The sequence below is a fragment of the Myotis davidii genome, unplaced genomic scaffold (genome assembly GCF_000327345.1).
Source record: "Myotis davidii unplaced genomic scaffold, ASM32734v1 scaffold599, whole genome shotgun sequence".
NCBI lineage: Eukaryota > Metazoa > Chordata > Mammalia > Chiroptera > Vespertilionidae > Myotis > Myotis davidii.
The window spans coordinates 1,015,694-1,034,558 of NW_006290772.1; the positions used below are offsets into that span (position 1 = coordinate 1,015,694).

General features: G+C 52.0%; 2 protein-coding genes across 2 annotated transcripts in view; one reads left to right on the forward strand and one right to left on the reverse strand.

Annotated features, from left to right (window-relative positions):
* Positions 1-18,865, forward strand: part of IFT140 (intraflagellar transport 140) — a 94,275-nt gene that overhangs the window by 38,843 nt on the left and 36,567 nt on the right. The window contains exons 14-18 of the mRNA XM_006763928.2: positions 547-664; positions 2,258-2,388; positions 4,339-4,507; positions 6,251-6,382; positions 9,941-10,140. Of these exons, the coding sequence (XP_006763991.1) occupies positions 547-664; positions 2,258-2,388; positions 4,339-4,507; positions 6,251-6,382; positions 9,941-10,140 (750 nt within the window). The remainder of the gene's footprint in view (positions 1-546; positions 665-2,257; positions 2,389-4,338; positions 4,508-6,250; positions 6,383-9,940; positions 10,141-18,865) is intronic.
* TMEM204 (transmembrane protein 204) overlaps positions 12,088-18,865 on the reverse strand; it is a 21,572-nt gene continuing 14,794 nt past the window's right edge. Inside the window, exon 3 of the mRNA XM_006763927.2 lies at positions 12,088-12,842. Within this exon, the coding sequence (XP_006763990.1) occupies positions 12,598-12,842 (245 nt within the window). The 3' untranslated portion in view covers positions 12,088-12,597. The remainder of the gene's footprint in view (positions 12,843-18,865) is intronic.

The following is an 18,865-nucleotide window of genomic DNA, read 5'->3' on the forward strand; positions in this document are numbered from 1 at the left end:
TACGGAGGCCTGATGACCAGAAGTCATGTGGGTCCCGCTGGGATCCTGGGACAGAAGGGGTGTTAGGGAGGAACTGAGGAAGAGTGAATAAAGTAAAAAAAAAATCATGATGAGCAAACCCAGGGTTGTTTCTATAGGTAACAAACTAGAACCAGCTAAACGGGAGGAGTTAAGTACATTTGAGTTCATCCCTGTGATGGAACATATGCAGTTGTAATAGTGTGATATAGCAATCCCGTTCTGAAAGGAGAGATCACAAAGTGCTGCAAGGGGAAACGCAGCGGGGCAGGAGGAGGAGGAAATGACATATTCATATTTGCTGATAAGAACGTGAGAACTTATAAATTCACCCTGCGTTCTGAGCCTGGCCGGTTGCCTTGTTTCCTGGGGCATAAGGCACCCGGGAGTGAGAGCAGCTGGGCCACTGGGCGGGACTAGTTCTGTGAACAAAGGTTTGGGGTCACTGGCGAAGCAGGGCCTTCCTCTGACCTGCCGTGCACAGCGACCCTTCGGTGAGTGTGCGCTGACCCTGTCCTCCTCCTGCAGGGAGGCGAAGGTGCACTGCAGCTGCAAGAACCTGGCCGAGTTGGTCCCTGGTGTGGGCGGCATTGTGTCGCTCAGATGTAATGCCAACGGCAACAAGATCAGCATCCACCCCAGCAAGGTGGGTGCCCATGGGGCGGGCCTCTGTGCCTCCTCCTCGGTCTCCGTTAGTTGCTCTCACAGGACCCTGGGCCTTCCTGTCCGTGCCTTTTGCGTCCACTTTTGTATCTCAGCTTCCATTCCTCTTCCTCTTTCATCCCCTCTCCTGGGGGTCCGCTCCTCCTGCCCGTGCCCTCTCCCACCTGGTGCTGTCCTTGCCCTCCCCACCTACACAGCTTCCGTTTATTCCTGCCTTTCTTCGTTTCTGATTTCATCAGACACGGGTTTCTTCTTTACAGAACCCCTCACCTCTCCTCTCTTCTGTCTCTTTTCATTGCCCAACTAAACTCTTCCAGCCCAAGGGGTTCACAGGGTTGCTGGAGACGGCGTGACGTCAGGGTGTGGGCACCTGCGTGGAGGGCTGAAGGCAAGGTGACGGAGGGCATGTTGGTCCTGCCGCCGGTGGCTGGTGCCTTGCCTCCCACTAGCATGTTCATGTTTTCATTCGTTTGTGCTCTTGGTCACGCATTCAAGAGTTGATTATGGGTTGCTTCCATGCACAGTGTGCTTTGCTGGGCACTGTAGATACAGATTGATCAGTTAAAGGAGGATCTGGCTCCCCACTGTGGTTGAACAGACATTGATCAAAGGGTGAGGCAAACGCGTACATTTTTACACCCTGGTGAGAGCTGGGAGGACACTGCCAGTGCCCGGAGAGCGATTTACAGGGAGGAGTTGCCGCCGAGGGAAGTCAGGAGGCTCCCACACGCGGTGATAGTGGAGCCAAGCTGTGAACCCTAGTAGAATGAAGTCTACCTAAGTTCTTGGCATTTGTTGCCCCTAGCAAGCTGGTTCCCTTTTCTCGGTTTCTTTTGCGTGTGCACATGTACCTTTCCGTGTGAGGATCAAGAATAAAGGAGAGATGATGAGTGAGATGATAGCATTCGCAGTGGTAGCTGTGGCATCTTGCACCTAACAGTTCCTGTCTAATGAGTGAAGAGATTGAGACAAATTCTTTGTCCGAAGATGCAGCTGTGACTGAGAGCCCTGCTCACGCCCTGACTGTATGGGCAGGGCTGGGACTTGGGAAGAACAAAGAGAGGTTGACTGGTGCCTGGGGTTGACCTAATCAAGGGAATGTCTTTAGGGAGTGGGGGGAGTATGAGCCCGGCTGGTGAGCAGGTGAGAGGGAGAGCTCAGAGCCCAGGATACTTGGGAGAGGATTCCCAGAGGGAGGGCCACCTCGTTCCTTCCACACGGGTGCTGAGCCGTTCCTCAGACGCCAGTCACCCCCAGGGAGCTGCACCAGAGCTGGTTTATCCGAATCCAGACTCCTTGTTCCCGTGGCCAGTCCACCGCAGCTAAAAGGACATCGCACTCAAGTCCATACTGAGAACAGCTGGACAGCTGTCGTTGACCTTCACAACATTTGGGAGGTTATTTTCAATTCTCTGAAATTATAAAGCAGCAACTCAGCAACCATTTTGTGGGATGACAGTAAATTGACATTCAGGTTCTGATGCTGGACGCACTCTGGCCCGAGTGGCCGGGCCGTTGACGCCAGGACGGGCTTTCTCAGACGCGAGTGCTGAGCCTCTGGTCTCTCTTCCCCTAGGCTGACAGCAGCCCCGATTCCAGAATCTGTTTCTATGACGTGGAAATGGACACGGTGACCGTCTTTGACTTCAAGATGGGACAGATCGATCAGAGAGAGGCATTGTCCTTTCATGGGCAGGAAACTACGAAGTAAGATTGTGGTTTGGGGGGATTTCTAAGCTCTGACCTCAGGAGAGCCAGGCGGTTATTCATAGTGAAGACGGAAGGTGGAGGAGAAGCACACTTGTGCGGTTGGGATCGATCCGGACCTTTAATCTCTGTTTTCGAGGTTCTGAGGTTCTGGAATTAGCGTCTGAAAGGGCCATGACTGAGGTGTCTACAGAAACGGCCCCACATCCCAGGAGAGGGAATTGCACGGTCCTTAGACCTCTCCACGTCTCCGATGGTCGGGATGGCGTGTGTCTTTAGAGAATGTGTTTCTAGAAAAAAAGGACTCTTTCTCCAGGGAGTTCACAGATTGTGTATTTGTAGGTCCTTCTACTACTAAGAAAATATTCACAGAATTTAAGTGCTTCTACCAGTGGTCGGCAAACTGCGGCCCCTTGAGTGTGGCTCTTCCACAAAATACCATGTGCGGGCGCGCACGTACCATGCGATTGACACTTCCTGCTCACACTCAAGGGGACAAAGAGCCGCATGTGGCTTGCGAGCCGCAGTTTGCCGACCACTGGGCCTTATATTATTGCGCCTACAGTTCACATTTGATTCTGCACAAAGTGCCTCCTGAGAGCAAAGTGCAGTGTTCAGAGGGCTGGGGGGCTAGGGCGGGGCCTGACTCTGGCCCTTGTGGGAGCAGCTGCGTGGCCCCTGTGCAGGTCAGTGTATAAGCAGCAAAGGGAGTGCAGAGGCGGGAAGCCGGCAGGCTGGGGCAGGGCAGAGCGGCTGCCAGGAATGGCTGAGCCGCTGCTGTTCTCTGGCTGCCCTGTTCCTTTTGCTCCTGTCACAGCCCTCTCCTGCCCCCGTCCAGCCTGCCTCCCACGCCCCCCCCCCCCCCTCCTCCTCAGAGTCCCTTTCTGGAAACCTCTTTTACCTGGTGGCTTAAACTCACATCTGCTGGTGGCCCCACCTGAAAATGCTTATCTTCACTTCCCACCAAGTTTGGCTTCACTCTCCATCTCTAAGCGTCCCTGGAGTTTCTTGCCATCACCTCAGAAACGGACCCCAGCTCCGCCTCACTCCCCACAGCACCGCTTTTCTGGGTCCCGATCTGAAACCTCAGAACTAACCTTCCCTTTACCTCCACTCTCTGTGACTCTAGTCCCCAGTGTTCTTGTTTGGAAATGCCTCTGAGTCACGCTTCCCCCTCCGCACTGTCTGCTATTCGTGCTGCGGGAGCCCCTGAGCCACACCCTGTGTCCACCCTCCTTGCCAGGCCAGTCCCGAGGTGCCCCTGGCACTCTGTGGGTCACCACAAATGCTTGTTTACCTGCCCTGCTGTGTGCTTGGTCTTGGAGCAGTGACATCTGTGAGGGCTGCTGGTCAGGTCCCCTGGCTCCTGCATGGCCACACAGGCACATGGAGCCTCTCCAGGCCTTCATACTCCCTGGGGTGGGGTGGGGCTCCCTGTCTTTTGTCAGTTGCCTGCCTTCTTTTGAGATCTGATCCATTCTTTGCCACCCAGCCCATTTTTTCTCCCTTCAGTTCTTCATTGCATTCTGGACCTATAGACAAGGAGATTTAAAGGAGGGAGGGACCAGGGGTAAATGCACCGCATCACATGGGTCACGGCTGGAAATGGACCCCAGGCGCAAAGCTGCCCAGCAGGGGGTGCTGTCCCACCTTGAGGTCCACCCCCAGGTCCCGGACTTTGGGACCAGCATCAGGGACCTTCCATGTGACCTCTAGAGCCCAAGCCTCATTGTCTCTCCCATTAGACTCCACTGGGACTCTTTCAACCAATTGTTTTAAATGTGAAAGGATACGATCAGACGGGCTGCATTGCAACACGGTGTGCCGGTGTGCTCCCAGGCAGTGTGCTCCCTCCGGTGAGGCCTGACGCTGATTGGAGACCGGCCTGAAGGTGTTGCGGAGGCTGAGAACAGGAGCTCTCTCATGGGTTCCCATGGGCCTCTCTTTCAGGAGCTATGCCTTCGGGGATGGGACGCTGGCGCACCTTGTTCCCGTGAGCCACTTCTGGGATCAGAGCGAGCCCAGGCTGTTCGTGTGCGAGGCCGTGCGGGAGGCAACGGGAGCCCAGCTGCAGCCCACGGACAGAAAGGCCCACGCCAAGGACAGCGCCGGCCCCACGGTACTGCGCAGCCGCATCTGTGTTTAGAGGCATGGGGACTTGGGACTTACGGGTGCACAATCTTGGTAATGAGGTTTATAGGAAAGTTACAGGGAAATTCATTCACGTGGAACATGAATGTGTGCCGGTGTAGCCTCTCCCGTGGGCGGACACGAGGAGGCTGAGCCCACCCTCTGTCTTGCCTGGCTAGTGTAATACTCTGTTCTCCTGCTCTCTCCACCTGATGTCAGCGTGTCCTGTGACTGAGGCGCTGAGGCAGCGTGCTGACCCCTCATTCGTTCCGCAACTTGCCGTGACGCTCAGACACGGACGATTCTGACCAAAGCAGCCTCCTCGCCTCAGTCACGGCCTCTGCTCTCGCCACCCGCTCCCCAAGCTCTGCAGGGTCTCCCTCTCCCACCTGATGACTCTCAGGGCCACGTCCCGAGGGTCTGGACGCTGACACTTTCCCGTTCTTGTGCATCGTGGGACGGATGTCTAGCGCCTGGGAAAGCCCAGTGGTTTGCTGTGCTGCTTTTTATTTTTAAATATATTTTATTGATATTTTGCAGAGAGGAAGGGAGAGGCATATAGAGTTAGAAACATCAATGAGCAAGAAACATCGATCAGCTGCCTCCTGCACACCCCCCACTGGGGATGTGCCCGCAACCAAGGTATATGCCCTTGACCGGAATCAAACCTGGGACCCTTCAGTCCACAGGCCGCCTCTCTATCCACTGAGCCAAACCGGTTAGGGATGCGGTGCCGCTTTTTAAGCCACCTCTTTCCAAGAGAATTTATACGCAGGGTCTTCAGTAAGTCAGCGAAGGACAGCCGCCCTCTAACTTTAGGGGCTTGTCTCCCTGCCAAGGAATTTCCCTTCGGATGCCCTGAGGTTATCAGCAATCTGTGTCCGTGCTCCGAGATTTTCCGAAGTGGATCCAACCATTGGTTCCGAAGCACTGAGTGGGAAAGTGTATTGAGGTAGCATCTCTTCACTGGATTGAGAGAAGCGAAGACGTTGCCAGGGGAATTTCCCTCATGGTAGCGGGCCTGGTGACAAGTCTAGACAAGTGATAAGAACATGCAAATTGATGATGAGGGAGTGCACTGGTACCCGCGAAGCGCACTTTCCAGCAGTTCGAACAGATAGCTCTTTGGGTCTTTTCTGCAGATGATGAGGAAGTGTAGGAATTCACACAGCAAGAAAAGGCTCCGCACCCCGGGGCCTCCTGTTGCTTTCCTGTTCAGAAGGGGCTGCAGCCGGGTGCTGCTGTTCTGAGTCCCGCAGGACAGGATCCTAAAGAGTCCTCCCCGCCTCCCCTCCCTCCCCCATGCACTCCTTCTTACTTGGAAGCTGCGGCAGAAGTCTTTTTGTCATTGTTGCTCCGGGTGGTTTTAGATCAGAGTAAAGAGACTGAGGGGACGATCTTTTAAACATGAGAGCTCTTCTGAGTGTCCATCCCAGCTCGGTGGGAATGTTAGTCCTTGCCACAAGGACATCAGTCAGTGAGAACGACATCGTGGCTCTCAAACCGGATGAGGTGCATCCTCCAGAAGATGCGCCAGTTTTTCCAAAGTACAGGAGATGGCGGTGGAGGCTGGTGTTGCCGGAGGCCTGGGGGAGAGTGGATTATCTGCGTCAGAATGTGCTCCTCCTGTTTTATCTGTGTTCTATGTGAATCCCTCGGCAAGGAAAATGGGAATTAGACACAAAATAGTAAAGTCTACTGCCAGGCTAACAACCATCTTTCCCTCTCCCAGGCGGACGCGTTGATCCTGTCCTTCTTCATCTCCGAAGAGCATGGCTTCTTGCTCCAGGACAGCTTCTCACGGCCTCCCACCTACCAGTCTCTCCTGGGGATGGAAGTGCCCCATTATTACTTCACAAAGAAGGTGCGAGTCTCGTGAGCACCAGGCGCGTTCTCGGGTCCCTCTCCTGGGCTGGCCTTGGGGCTCCCCGGCGGGAAGTGGGGCGCCTCTGCTCACCGCTCACGGACAAGGCGAACCGTCTGCTCCGATTTGTCCCCTGAAATTCCGGCAAGTGTGAGGTCCCCTGAAATTCCAGCAAGTGTGAGGAGGAGCCGGAGACGGCTTTGCTGAGGTGCTGAGGAGGCGGGTGTCCTCCCAGGGGCTCCCCCGAGGGCACCACACCCTGCAGCCTTCCTGCCCTTTTTACTCAGCTGTGTTTTTAAAATTGTGTATTCCTAGCACAGTTAGACGCTACAAAAAGAGAAATAAAGACCAGAGATGATGCAAATCTCCATAGACCCAGCCCCCAGAGATGGTCACTGGCTGGCATGTGGCCTTGCAGGAGGCGTCTGTACTTACCTACGTTTGTGCACGTCACATACATGTAGGTTTTAAGTCTGTGAGGGGACAGGGTTGTTTTCAGCACATACATGCTCATGCCCCAATGTGGTTACTGTGGCCGAGTTGCTTGCCTTCCGTGGGACTTGGTCTCCTCAGCTGCGTGGCCCCCTGGCCCCTGCACGTCGCCTGACGCGCTGAGTGTGGGTCTGTGGTTCTGAGACTGCAAAACCGCTCGTGTCATGGCAGGAGCGATCGAAACAACGAACCTGAGCACAGCTGGTTCCCATGTCCCTAAAAATACCACATAAAATGACATGGCATGGCTGTTGGCATGATGAGTAGTGTACGGACTGACATTTACTTGTGATAAATGGATCTTTGTGAAAATTGGGAATGGACTCATGTGGCTTTTCCAGAATCCCTCTGCTGTGTCGATGTAGGTTTTCTCAATCCCTTGTTTGAAATAGATCGGTTCCACCAGACGAGCATTATTTTGAATTCCATTGTTTCGTGCTCCTTTGGCATTTTCTGCTCTTGGACTGGAGAACTCAGAAAATTGTGGGAGACATTTGGATTCTTTCTATTGCGCCCCCCCCTCCCCCATTGTCTCACATTGTGGACTTTGGTTCCTCTCACACATTTATGCGTCTTTCTCTCATTTCTTTTTTTTTTAAAATATATTTTATTGATTTTTTACAGAGAGAAAGGGAGAGAGATAGAGAGTTAGAAGCATCGATGAGAGAGAACAATCAATAAGCAAACCGGTTTCGGCGTCTTTCTCTCATTTCTTGTCTTCTCTGTGCTACTCCCCTCGTTGTCCAGGAGAGGAGACGAGTGTGATGCAGTGTAAGATGACTCCTCACTTATCCTCTGTTACCTTAACTCTGCCCTTTTCTCAAGATCTTTCTTTATGTTGAGCTACACTTGTCTATGACAACACTTCCCACCTCACCTGCATGTCCTCTTTAATCAGATTTATCAAGGATATGACACCGTATCAGCTCCCCATGTCACCACAGAGCTCTTGTCCTGGCCAGACGTGGCATGCACAGGCTGTCACCTGATGTCTGCTTTCCAGGAAATAGTTGACCTACATTTGCAATGTAGGAAGTCTTATTAATTTGACTCTAAGGTGCTTGTGGTAAATGGCCATAAAGCAGTGGTTCTCAACCTTCTGGCCCTTTAAATACAGTTCCTCAAGTTGTGACCCAACCATAAAATTATTTTCGTTGCTACTTCATAACTGTAATGTTGCTACTGTTATGAATCGTAATGTAAATATCTGATATGCAGGATGGTCTTAGGCGACCCCTGTGAAAGGGTCGCTCGACCGCCAAAGGGGTCGCGACCCACAGGTTGAGAACCGCGGCCATAAAGCCTTGTATTTCTTTAAAAGCTGCTCTTTTTCTGATTACGGACCTGTGTTTATTTCCCTTGGCAACATCCTGGAGGTTTCTGTCCCCACACTTGAGAGTCAACAGCCCTGGGCCCCCAGCTCCCATGTGTGGCCAGGGCAGGTGGTTGTCTCTCCTGGAGGAGCTGTAATGAGAGTGGGTGTAAATGCTGGGGGAAGGGGCAGGTGAAGCAGGGCCCTCAGGTGCTCATGCTTCTGCGAGAATTCCCGAGTGTGCTCCCAGGAACAGGGCTCTGATGAGATCGCAGCAGGGCTGATGGGCCTCAGGTCCTGCCCTGTGATTGTTAAACCACCGTGGTCAGCATTGCCAGTTGTTTGTTGTACATGCACATTTCCAAAGGTTCCCTGTTCCATGCAAAGTCAGTCCAAACCTCAGCCTCCTGCCCAGTGTGACCCAGCCTACAGATGGCCATGAACTCTGAATTTAAGCTGCCCTGGGTTGCCTGGAAGGGTCTTATTATGCCCTGGTGCCTGGAAGGGTCTTGCCATCCACAACTCCTACCAGTGTCTCAAGGCCCTGGTCAAGCACCCCCTGAAGTTGGGGACCACAGATGAACTTGAGAAGCAGCAGTGAGATGGAAGAGCTGCTGGAAACTGAGCAGGTGGTGGAGGCTAGCCTTGCAGAAATCATGGAGTAGCACAAATTCAAGACCAGTGACGTGCAGGGGCACTGGTCCAGGAGGATGGATCATGACCCCGTTTTACACAGGGTAGCGTGTGTGTACATCAGAGAAACGGATCCTGCAGAGAGAAAGAAGCAGACAGTGGGGAAGCAGAGGGTGGTATGTGGGGGCGGTAGGCTGGAGGAGACTGTGGGCATGCAGGCGAGAGCAGCACCCAGCGGTCAGGAGGGAAGCCAATTGTTGGCAGAGCTGGTCCCCTCAGTCGGTTGTATTTCAGGGTGCCAGGTACACAAAGGCCTCAGGCAGCCACTGTAACATGGAGCTCCTGCTCAGACAGTCATTCTGTCCGCACACCTGTCTGGGGGGCTCTGCACTAGGTTGACATTTCTTCTGAGAAAAACCAGTGGAGGGCACTCCACTAATTCAGGTTATCATTTTGGAAAATTCCACCTGAAATCATGATGGCATTGTATCATCTTAAGACCTTGTGCACATGTGTACATGTCTGACTTGTTAGTAAAAATTTTCTAGTTTACAAAACAAAGCTGGTAGTTGGGGATTTGTGTGTGTGTGTGTATGTGTGTGTGTGTGTCCTCACCTAAGGATATTTTTTTCCATTGATTTTTAGAGAGTGGAAGGGAGGGAAGTAGGGAGGAGGAGAGAGAGACACATTGATGTGAGAGAGACACATCAATTGGTTGCCTGTGGTTTGTGCCCAGACTGGGGCTGGGCATCAAACCTGCCACTCAGGAACATGCCCTTGACCAGGAATCAAACTTGGCAATGCTATAACCACTGAGAACGCCAGCCAGGCTGAGGATTTTCACAACTATTGTACAACTTTTGAAAAGTTGGTATTAGGGAACCAGAGGTTGAAAAATGATTTCATGTACATAGACTTGCCTTTGCTTATCTGCTGTATGAAACCAAAGCCAAAAGCTCTGATTTCAAATGAGGACTGATTTTGTTGCATTTGTCAGGGCCTCCTGCTGACTATCCACATCTGTCTGCAGAGGAACCCCCGTAGCTGACATGTGAGAGAGGCTTAGTGTAGACATTAGCTTTACATGAACTGACAGGTAATCAGTGCCTTTTCTCAATCAGCCAGGAGAAGCAGACGGAGACAACTGGGTGGATTCACAGCACAACCGCATCCCCCAGATGGTGGGCAGGAGGCCCCTGCGAGATTTCGTGGGGCTGGAGGACTGCGACAAGGCCACCCGGAATGCCATGCTCAACTTCAGCTTCTTCATCGCCGTCGGAGACATGGACGAAGCTTTCAAATCTATCAAACTCATCAAAAGGTAAAGATTCAGTTCTCAGAGGTGTTGAAGGGATGTGTACACTCTTAGGGTACTTGCTCTCCCCTTCTAGATGAGAGTCTAAGGATCAGTAAGTCTTCTGTGACTCTGTCATGCTGTATTCCCTGGTCTTTTCACTCAGTGAAACGTCGCTGCTCATGCAGGCACCAGGACACGCCTGGCATGTGCTGTAGAGCAGTGAGTTTTGGCGCAGCACAGCTGGGCGTAGGGAGCAGGTGAGCCTGGCTCTCGGCCTCTGCAATGTTTAGAGCCTCTTGGGCTGTTATTTAGTTGTTTTAATTCATTTTATTGTGTTCTGGACACTTCCTAGTAGAAAGTTCTGCAGTTGCTAAGTATTTGTAATACCTGTCCCTCTGGGAACAATTGCTACTAAACAAAAAAGATTTGATAAGAAACACTCAAAACAGTACAGAGAAAATGCAATTAAAATTACTCTGAAAGAAGTCAATCACAGCTGTCTAAAAGCAGCTTCCTCTCTGTTCCTGAGAGAATTCAGCAATTCTTCCCGGAGACATTTGACAGCTTTCAATCTCGAAAGGGTAGAAAAATTATTACAGAATGAAGCTAAAGTGGGAAGAGAAAGATGGAAAATGAAGTTGCCTGGAACAAGCCTTCCTCATTGGCAGTGATGGTTTCCGTAACATGGATGCGCCTTTCAAATTAGTGTGAGAGCTTGGTTGCTTGGCTTATTTCTGAAACAGGCCAAGCCTTGTTCCAGTTGGGAGGCCTTGTCAACACTGGCCATGTGGACAAGGGGACTCTTGTTGGGAGTGACCTAGAGTGGCTACATGGCGTAGCTCAGCCTTTCTCTGCTCACTTTTTATTTAATATAAACACGATCACAGACTAGAATCAACCACATGGCCAACTTTAAAACTTTAATGAACATTTATATAATCATATACATAATATTATTAAAATTATACATCTTAAATATTTCATTATTCTTTTTCAAAAACAATTATTTTTAGCATATGATTTGGGGGAAATCCATTGTCGGAAAGAAGCTCAAAGGAGGAAGCTCAAACCTAGATGTTCCCATGAGCGTACTGGCTATGGGGCAGGCATCTGGCTGTTGCTACACTGACTGCTAGCTTTATTATAGATGATTAGGCCATGGATGCTTTGAAATCATCCTCAATTGCTTTATGACTGTTTGCATCCGCATACCCCAGATGGTGAGCAGGACCATTTGTTCTGACTATCCTGGAGCGATATAGTCTGAATTCCAGACTGGCCACCTCACTTCTCTGGAACGTTAAAAGCAACAAAGCTAAAAGTTTCTTGGGGTTGGAGGCTCAGCCTAATGACAGCCGGGCCTTGCCCTGGCTTTGCATGGCACCTACAGCGCCCAGGGTCAACGTCCTGGGCCAGAGGACGGCCACAGCGATTCCACTTCCAGGTGGCATGAGCTCAACAAGCCGTGCAGCTATCAAAGGCCGGTCCTTTAGATGCCGTCAGGCAGTCCTTGAGGATATGGGCCAGTTTTTTAATGTTTTCTGTTCAGCCTGGAGACTTACGGCCTGTTCACCTCTCACAGGTTTAAGAGCTGGGTGGTTTGGAGTCCGTGTAGCATCGTGAAGGTATCGCCCAGCAAGTGTTTGACTGAAGAGAGGCCAAAGGTTTTATGTGGGAGAAGTGGACCCCTCTCAGAATTTCTTTAAACAAATAGACTTTCCCCTCCGGCTCCACTAACTGTGCATCTGCCAACATATGACCACAGTATGCAGAGTCTGTAGGAGGGTGGGCGTCTGAGGCTCGGTTGACCAGAAATGAGAATAAGAACATGAGTCACCCAAAGTTTCACTCCCACCAGATCTTTAAAAATGTCTCAATCCTTCTCTTACTGCTAACCCACAAAAAACACATAAAACAGACCAAATTCCTTTTACCACGTGGCAGTGTAGGGAGAGACAACACACATTTTTAGACAGTGGTAAGAGGTTTCCATTTTATTTTAACTTAGAAAAATAATCAGGCACAAACGGACATTACTAACTCCTTCCTGTCCTAAAGCCATAACCATCTGATTATAAATTCTGAGCCCCTCGAGGAAAATACAGCCATTTCCAGAAAATTTCCCGGGATGTTCTACTTCACCAAAGAAAGGGTGGCCGTGGTGCCCGTCTCAGCAGGCACAGAATAAATTAACCCCAGACCTGGGCGCTGAGCAGGGCAGCTGCGCCCTCACGTGCATCTCGGGCTGGCCGCCTTGCGACGTGCGTGAGCGTGAAGCCAGGTTGTGAGTGGGTCGGGGAGGCTGGCACGGACGATATATGATCATATATTTATATAAACATAGTAAACATACCTGTGTATCGTACATATGCATATAGGAGAAACCCTGGGAATCGCCGCCTCCAGCAGGCAGTCCCTCGGTTTCTAGACTGTTCCATTACAGTGGATAAAGTCCCAGGCAGGGCCCCTCCCTGGCACCCGTCAGCACGGTGACTCCACATAGTCATTGTCTAGCCCCCGGCGAAACCGAGCCGTCAAGGAGCGGCTGATGACAATTACTCGGGGCGCCATGCAGTCCTCTCTCCTGTGAAGAATGTTCCAGATGAGCATGGCGGCTGCCAGGGTGGCCAGGAGGCAGGCGCCAATGTTCAGGTAGCAAGACCAGGACAGGCTGGTGTACGGGCCGATTCTGTAGAACGTCACCAGCCCAATGACCAGGATAAAACCTGTAAGTGAAAGACAGGCGTTGAGAAAGCCTTCCTCGGAGCGGGGGAAGCCTGCGGACTCCCCTCTCGAGGCAGCTGTGCCTCTGCCCTGACCCTCCGCGCTCCCCGGGGGGGTGAGGAGCCCAGTTCCTGGTGCCGGCCTTCAGGGTGGAGGTGCTCCGCACTAGGCCCACGTGGGTTGTTATGACCTTTGAGTCTGTAGCTGGGAGTGGGGGTGCAGCGTGCGCCCCGCTAAATCCTGCGCAGGATCCTTGCCAGGACTGGAAAGAAAGCAGTCTGTCCCCATGTGTGCTTCCTGGACCCTCCAGGGGTCAGGCTGCTTCCTGAGCCGACCTCCCCATGAAGGTGGCACTGTCCCTCGCTTTCCCTCACCCCAACAAACCCAGTGGTAACTGTGTAGGTCCTCTCTGACCTTTCTAAACACTCCATTTGTTCAAAGTGAAAGCAAACCATTTTTCTAAATCTCATTTAGTAACAACTCTGGTGTTTAACTCGGTCCGAATTCCTGTTCCTAAGCGTTTTCTTGTTCTTAGCATTTGCTTCTAAAGAAATAGAGATTTTCCTTCAGAACTCCAGGTGGCCTCGAGCTGCATGCTTAGGCAGGGGCAGAAGCCGAGATCAGAGATGTGTCCGAGTCTCCTGCTGGCGCGTTTGGCTTCTCCTCTTCTAAATAGATGCAGCTGGTTCTAGAATTTCCCTCTCACCCGTACCCCCTGCCCCCGGTTGCATTTGTTTAGAAGGGGAGGGGGCTGTGCTGGGACTGTGGCCAGAGTCTCCCACTGATGGCAGTTCCCACAGACTAGTTCACATTTATTTTTTGTTTTGTTTCATGTGGTGTTTTTATATATATACTAGAGGCCCAGCTCACAAAATTCGTGAGCGGGTACAGTCCCTAGGCCTGGCCATCTTCCCCAGCTGCCCGCTGCCAGCCCTGTCCCCCACCCCAACCCACCTCCAGTTCTCTATTCACCATCAGGTGATCAGAGCCTGCCAGCTGGGGAAAGGGACCAAGAGGTGGTCAGTGCGCCTCATAGTGACTGGTCCAGCGGTCGTTCTGGTTGTTCCGCTGTTAGGGTAAATTTGCATATTACCCTTTTATTATATAGGATAGAGGCCTGTGCATGGGTGGGGGACAGCTGGCCTGCCCTGAAGGGGGCCATGGAGCAGGTTGGGGGCTCCCAGCAGGGGGGTGGGGCCAGCTTGGGCGAGGGACCACAGGCAGTTTGCAGGCCAGCCATGCCCCGATTGGGGTAGGGGTCCCTGCTAGGGGGCGGGGCCAGCCTGGACAAAGGGATGCTGGCAGTTTGCAGGCCAGCCACGCCCCCAGCTTTGTCAGGAAGGATGTTCAGAATAACATCTGGAAGACATCTGGTCTAATGAGCATATTACCCTTTTATTAGTGTGTGTGAGTGTGTGTGTGTGTGTGTGTGTGTGTAATTTCAGAGAGGAAGGGGGAGAGAGAGAGAAACATTAATGATGAGAGAGAATCATTGACCGGCTGCCTCCTACACACTTCCTACTGGGGACCGAGCCTGCAACCCGGGCATGTGCCCTGACCAGGTATCGAACCGTGATCTGATTCATAGGTCAACGCTCAATCACTGAGCCACGCCGGCCAGCCCAGACTTGTTCACATTGAGTTCATAGCTAACACCACAGCATCGTTACTTTAATAATTTTATCTTTAAGGAGCTCCAGAGACTTGATTTTACTAATTCTTGCAATAAGAAAGCCAGGACTTTCACCCAGAACTGATGTAATGGATTCAGCTCTGAATCCAGGCTAGAAACCCCGACACTGGGAGGGAGGAGAGGCCACCACTGCTCTGCTATCAAGGAGGCTGGTCCTGTCCCTTCTTGTCCCCTGAGATCGTCACACTTCTCAGCTGGGGGGAAAGGGGCTAAATGAGGCAGAGGAAACGAAGGAAGCTGTGGGGTTGAGCGGAGCCATGGCTAGCAAGAGTGAGGACAGAAGCAGAAGCAGAGCCCTGGGAGGCCCAGGGAGCCCCATCTTCTCCACCAGCAACCCACACTCTGATGTGCTGACCGGAGGGAGTCTGTTTCTTAGAAACAAAATGCCTGACAAAGACATAGGCTCTGTGTAACCCAGCATCGTCCAGGTGGGACTCTGGCCCCTCTCAGGCCCGTCCACGCTCCCTGCCCTGTGCCCTGGCCAGGCTGCTGCTGCTGTGGTCCCTGCGTGCCCCGCGCTGTGACATCCACACGTCTGTTCCTGCTGGTCCCACCCCGCGGCCTCCCCTGCTTTCCTCAGGAAACCCCGTCATGCACACCCAGCGTGGCATGGAGCAGAGAGCAGCGCGACGCCGGCTAATGGTCCTACTGACTCGGGGACACGTCAGTGCCGGGGTGCGGGGTGGGGGACAGGCTGGAATTTTCTAAAAACAAGCAGATGTTCTCATCATCACGCACCTTCTAGAACGTATGAATTAGACATTCACCTACCTCAGCCGTGTCGGAAACAATGGTGACAGTGACTAATCTCTATTGTAATTCTTACAGTACTTTGTGGAGCTTTTTATACATGGAAAGCTTCTGGATACTTCCTTTCTGTTAAAAATAGCTAATTCTGTTTGTCATGCACACTGACAAAAAAAAAAACCCGTCATTTCTCTCTCCCAGGGAAGGGTGCACCCTCTGCTCACGATTTTATGGCACCGAGTTTTGCATTAGTGCGGAGGGAACTGTAGCTGTTCTTTGTGTAATGAGAATGAAAATGCTTTATGTGTCCTCCTCATTTTTACTGCCTTTGGGCATTTTTATCACCCAAGGGAGCTTGTTATGCCTGGTTTCAACAAGACTCAGAAGGAGGGGGCAGGACGGGAGCTTAGGGAGAGCGAGTTAGGATCCAGCTGATGTCTGAGATGAGAGGAGCCAGGCCCTGACTGAAGGGGGCTCCCAGCGAGGCCAGTGGGAGCCCGCAGGGAGGGCAGCATTGACGATGTAACTCGACCAGAAGGAATTCACCCAGAGCGCAGCAGCTGGTTTGTGGCAGTCACCCGCCCGGAGGAGGGTACTGACGCTTATCCTCTGCTGTGATTGCAACCCGTTCCTTTTTATGTATTTATTTTTAAATATATTTTTTGAAAAGAATTTCTTAAAAGGAGAGAGAGATAGAAATATCAGTGATGAGAGAGAATCATTGATTGGCTGCTCCTGCACTCCCTCTACTGGGGATTGAGCCCGCAACCCACGTTTTATCTTTTTTAAAAAAATATATTCTATTGATTTCAAAAAGGAAGGGAGAGGGAGAGAGATAGAAACATCAATGATGAGAGAGAATCATCGATCAGCTGCCTCCTGCACACCCCCTTTTGGGGACCAAGCCTGCCACTCAGGCATGTGCCCTGACCTGGAATCGAACCGTGACCTCCTCGTTCATAGGTCAACGCCCAACCCCTGAGCCATAATGGCTAGCTGTTTCTCTCTTTTTAAACTAAGCTTCTTTTCGTGTTGTGTGTGTTATAAGAATGTTTTAAACCTGTCACGTGGCTTCGGCTGCAGTTCTACCACATCACTGGTCCTACCAGAACAGTGTGAAGGAATTGGGCCTCTCTGGCCTCCAGGGCAACCCCCTCTCCCAGCTCAGTTACCTGCTTGAGGTTGGTGTACATCACTGATGAACACAGAGAGAGGACCTTGAATTTCGTTGTAAGACATTTCCGTGAAGACTGGCAAATTATGAGAGCTGGCTGGAAAGAGGTGACCCTAATCTAGAAAGGATTAGAAGGCACTCACTCACCAGATGGGCAGAAGTAGAAAGGGAGGAAACACAAGTGTCGGCCCAGGTTCGAGGCGGAGGGGTCCCACCCTCACTGAGTGGGAGCTCAGGACAGCACGGTGTTGCCCTCCTAGGGTTACACCGGAGTGAAACTCCTGCTCATCCAGGAAATGACTGTGCCCCAGAGGTGCAATGTCTGAAACTCGTGTCCACGGGACAGTGAGCTCTGGGCCGCCGGGACAGGAGAGGGGCAGGTGCACGGCTGCGTGAGCAGCACTGCGCTGGGGTGGGCCGCAGAAACAGTGGTGCGAGAGGACGTCCCAGGGACACAGCTCAGTCACATGTGCATGGTTCCCACAGGCTCAGCCGCCAGGCTGCTCTTTAAGAAAACCTGACGAGGGAATAAAAGTATAAAACACCCGGGAGCCCTGGCCCGTGGCTCAGTCGGTTGGAACGTCGTCTCGTACCAAAAGGTTGCAGATTCAATTCCCGGTCAGGGCACATGCCTAGGTGGCAGGTTTGAGCCCTGGTTGGGGCATGTATGGGAGGCCCCTGATTGCTGTTTCTCTTTCTCTCTCTCTCTCTCTCTCTCTCTCTCTCTCTCTCTCTCATTATCAATTAAAAACAATAAAAATATCCTTGGGTGAGGATTTAAAAAACACAGGGAGTGGCCGACACAAGTGCAGGACAGCGGTCACCTCCCGGGGGAGAGAGGGCTCAACGGGAATGACACCCAGGGCTTCTCGTTTCATGTCAGCGTGTCTTTAGCAGGACACACACGTTCCACTGAGTTCTCTGCATACATATTTCACAATAAAACATTTAGAATATCTCAGAAGTGCACCTCATTTTAGATTCTTCAATTAACAAGCACTTCCTGCCGTCCGTCCTGACACTGGCAATCGGCCTCTGCTTTCGCCTGTGCACAGTCGGTTCTGTAGCAGATACTGATGCATAATTAAAAACAATAAAAATATCCTTGGGTGAGGATTTAAAAAACACAGGGAGTGGCCGACACAAGTGCAGGACAGCGGTCACCTCCCGGGGGAGAGAGGGCTCAACGGGAATGACACCCAGGGCTTCTCGTTTCATGTCAGCGTGTCTTTAGCAGGACACACACGTTCCACTGAGTTCTCTGCATACATATCTCACAATGAAACATTTAGAATATCTCAGACGTGCACCTCATTTTAGATTCTTCAGTTAACAAGCACTTCCTGCCGTCTGTCCTGACACTGGCAATCGGCCTCTGCTTTCGCCTGTGCACAGTCGGTTCTGTAGCAGATACTGATGCATTTACACGCTTCTCGTCCAAGCGCACCGTCTGCTCTGGAAGACACACAGCATGTGCCCCCCACGCACAGGTGCCCCGTGGCAGCTGTTGCCCTAGGACGTACCTCAGCCTGGCCCGGGCCGGGCCTGCCTCAAATCTCCTCCCCCCATCTTGTGGCTGCCCTGTCTCTGTCACTCTGTAGCCACATTGGTGCCTCTCCGTGCCTCTGAGATGCCAAGTTCTACCTCCAGGCCTTTCCTGGTGCTGCCTTTCCTGTGTTTCAAGAGCCCTGGCCGGAGGGTTGCCTTCTATCATCTGGTCCCTGGTCCCTCAGCCCTCCGCTTAAGCTCACAGCACGGTGCCTCCTCCAGCTGTTGTCCCTGCAGCTGGAGTGCGGCCCACCCATTCATCTCAGCCTCTCAGAGAGTCACCCAGTTTGAGACAAATGCAAGGAGATCCCCTAATGCAGAGTAGAGTGTAGTGTGGTCGCTGGGAAAGAAGACGTGATGAATAGCAGCTTCCGTAGCAAGTTGGTGGACTTTTCCTTGGGGACCTGGCATTCTTCTTGGGGAGATAAAGACGAAATTAGTCACTATAGCGTGGTCTGCCCTGTGAACGAGACATTTAGAACATGTGGTGGGAGTGCGGGGCCAGCACTCTGGCAGTGAGCAGGGATGGTGGCTGGGCGAGCCCTCCCAGCAAGCAGTCAGGCGAGGCCTGTGACACCAGGAGACCAGCATGTGGCGAGAGCACTCTGAGCTCCAAGTGGTGAAAATACTAACCCACTGAACACGGCGGGGGCAGAGCGGCCACTGGCTTCTAACCCCGGGCACTGCCAAGGCACCGTCCCAGCACTAGTGGCAGGACTCGGACGCTGTCCCGTGCCCACCTCAAATTCCCCAGCAGCTCAGGCTACTCAACTGTACTGTGACTTCTTTTCTTAAGATCACTATTGTATTTTGAAAGTAGGGTAGGTTGTGATTCTTAAAAATATACGGAGTGTATATTTGTT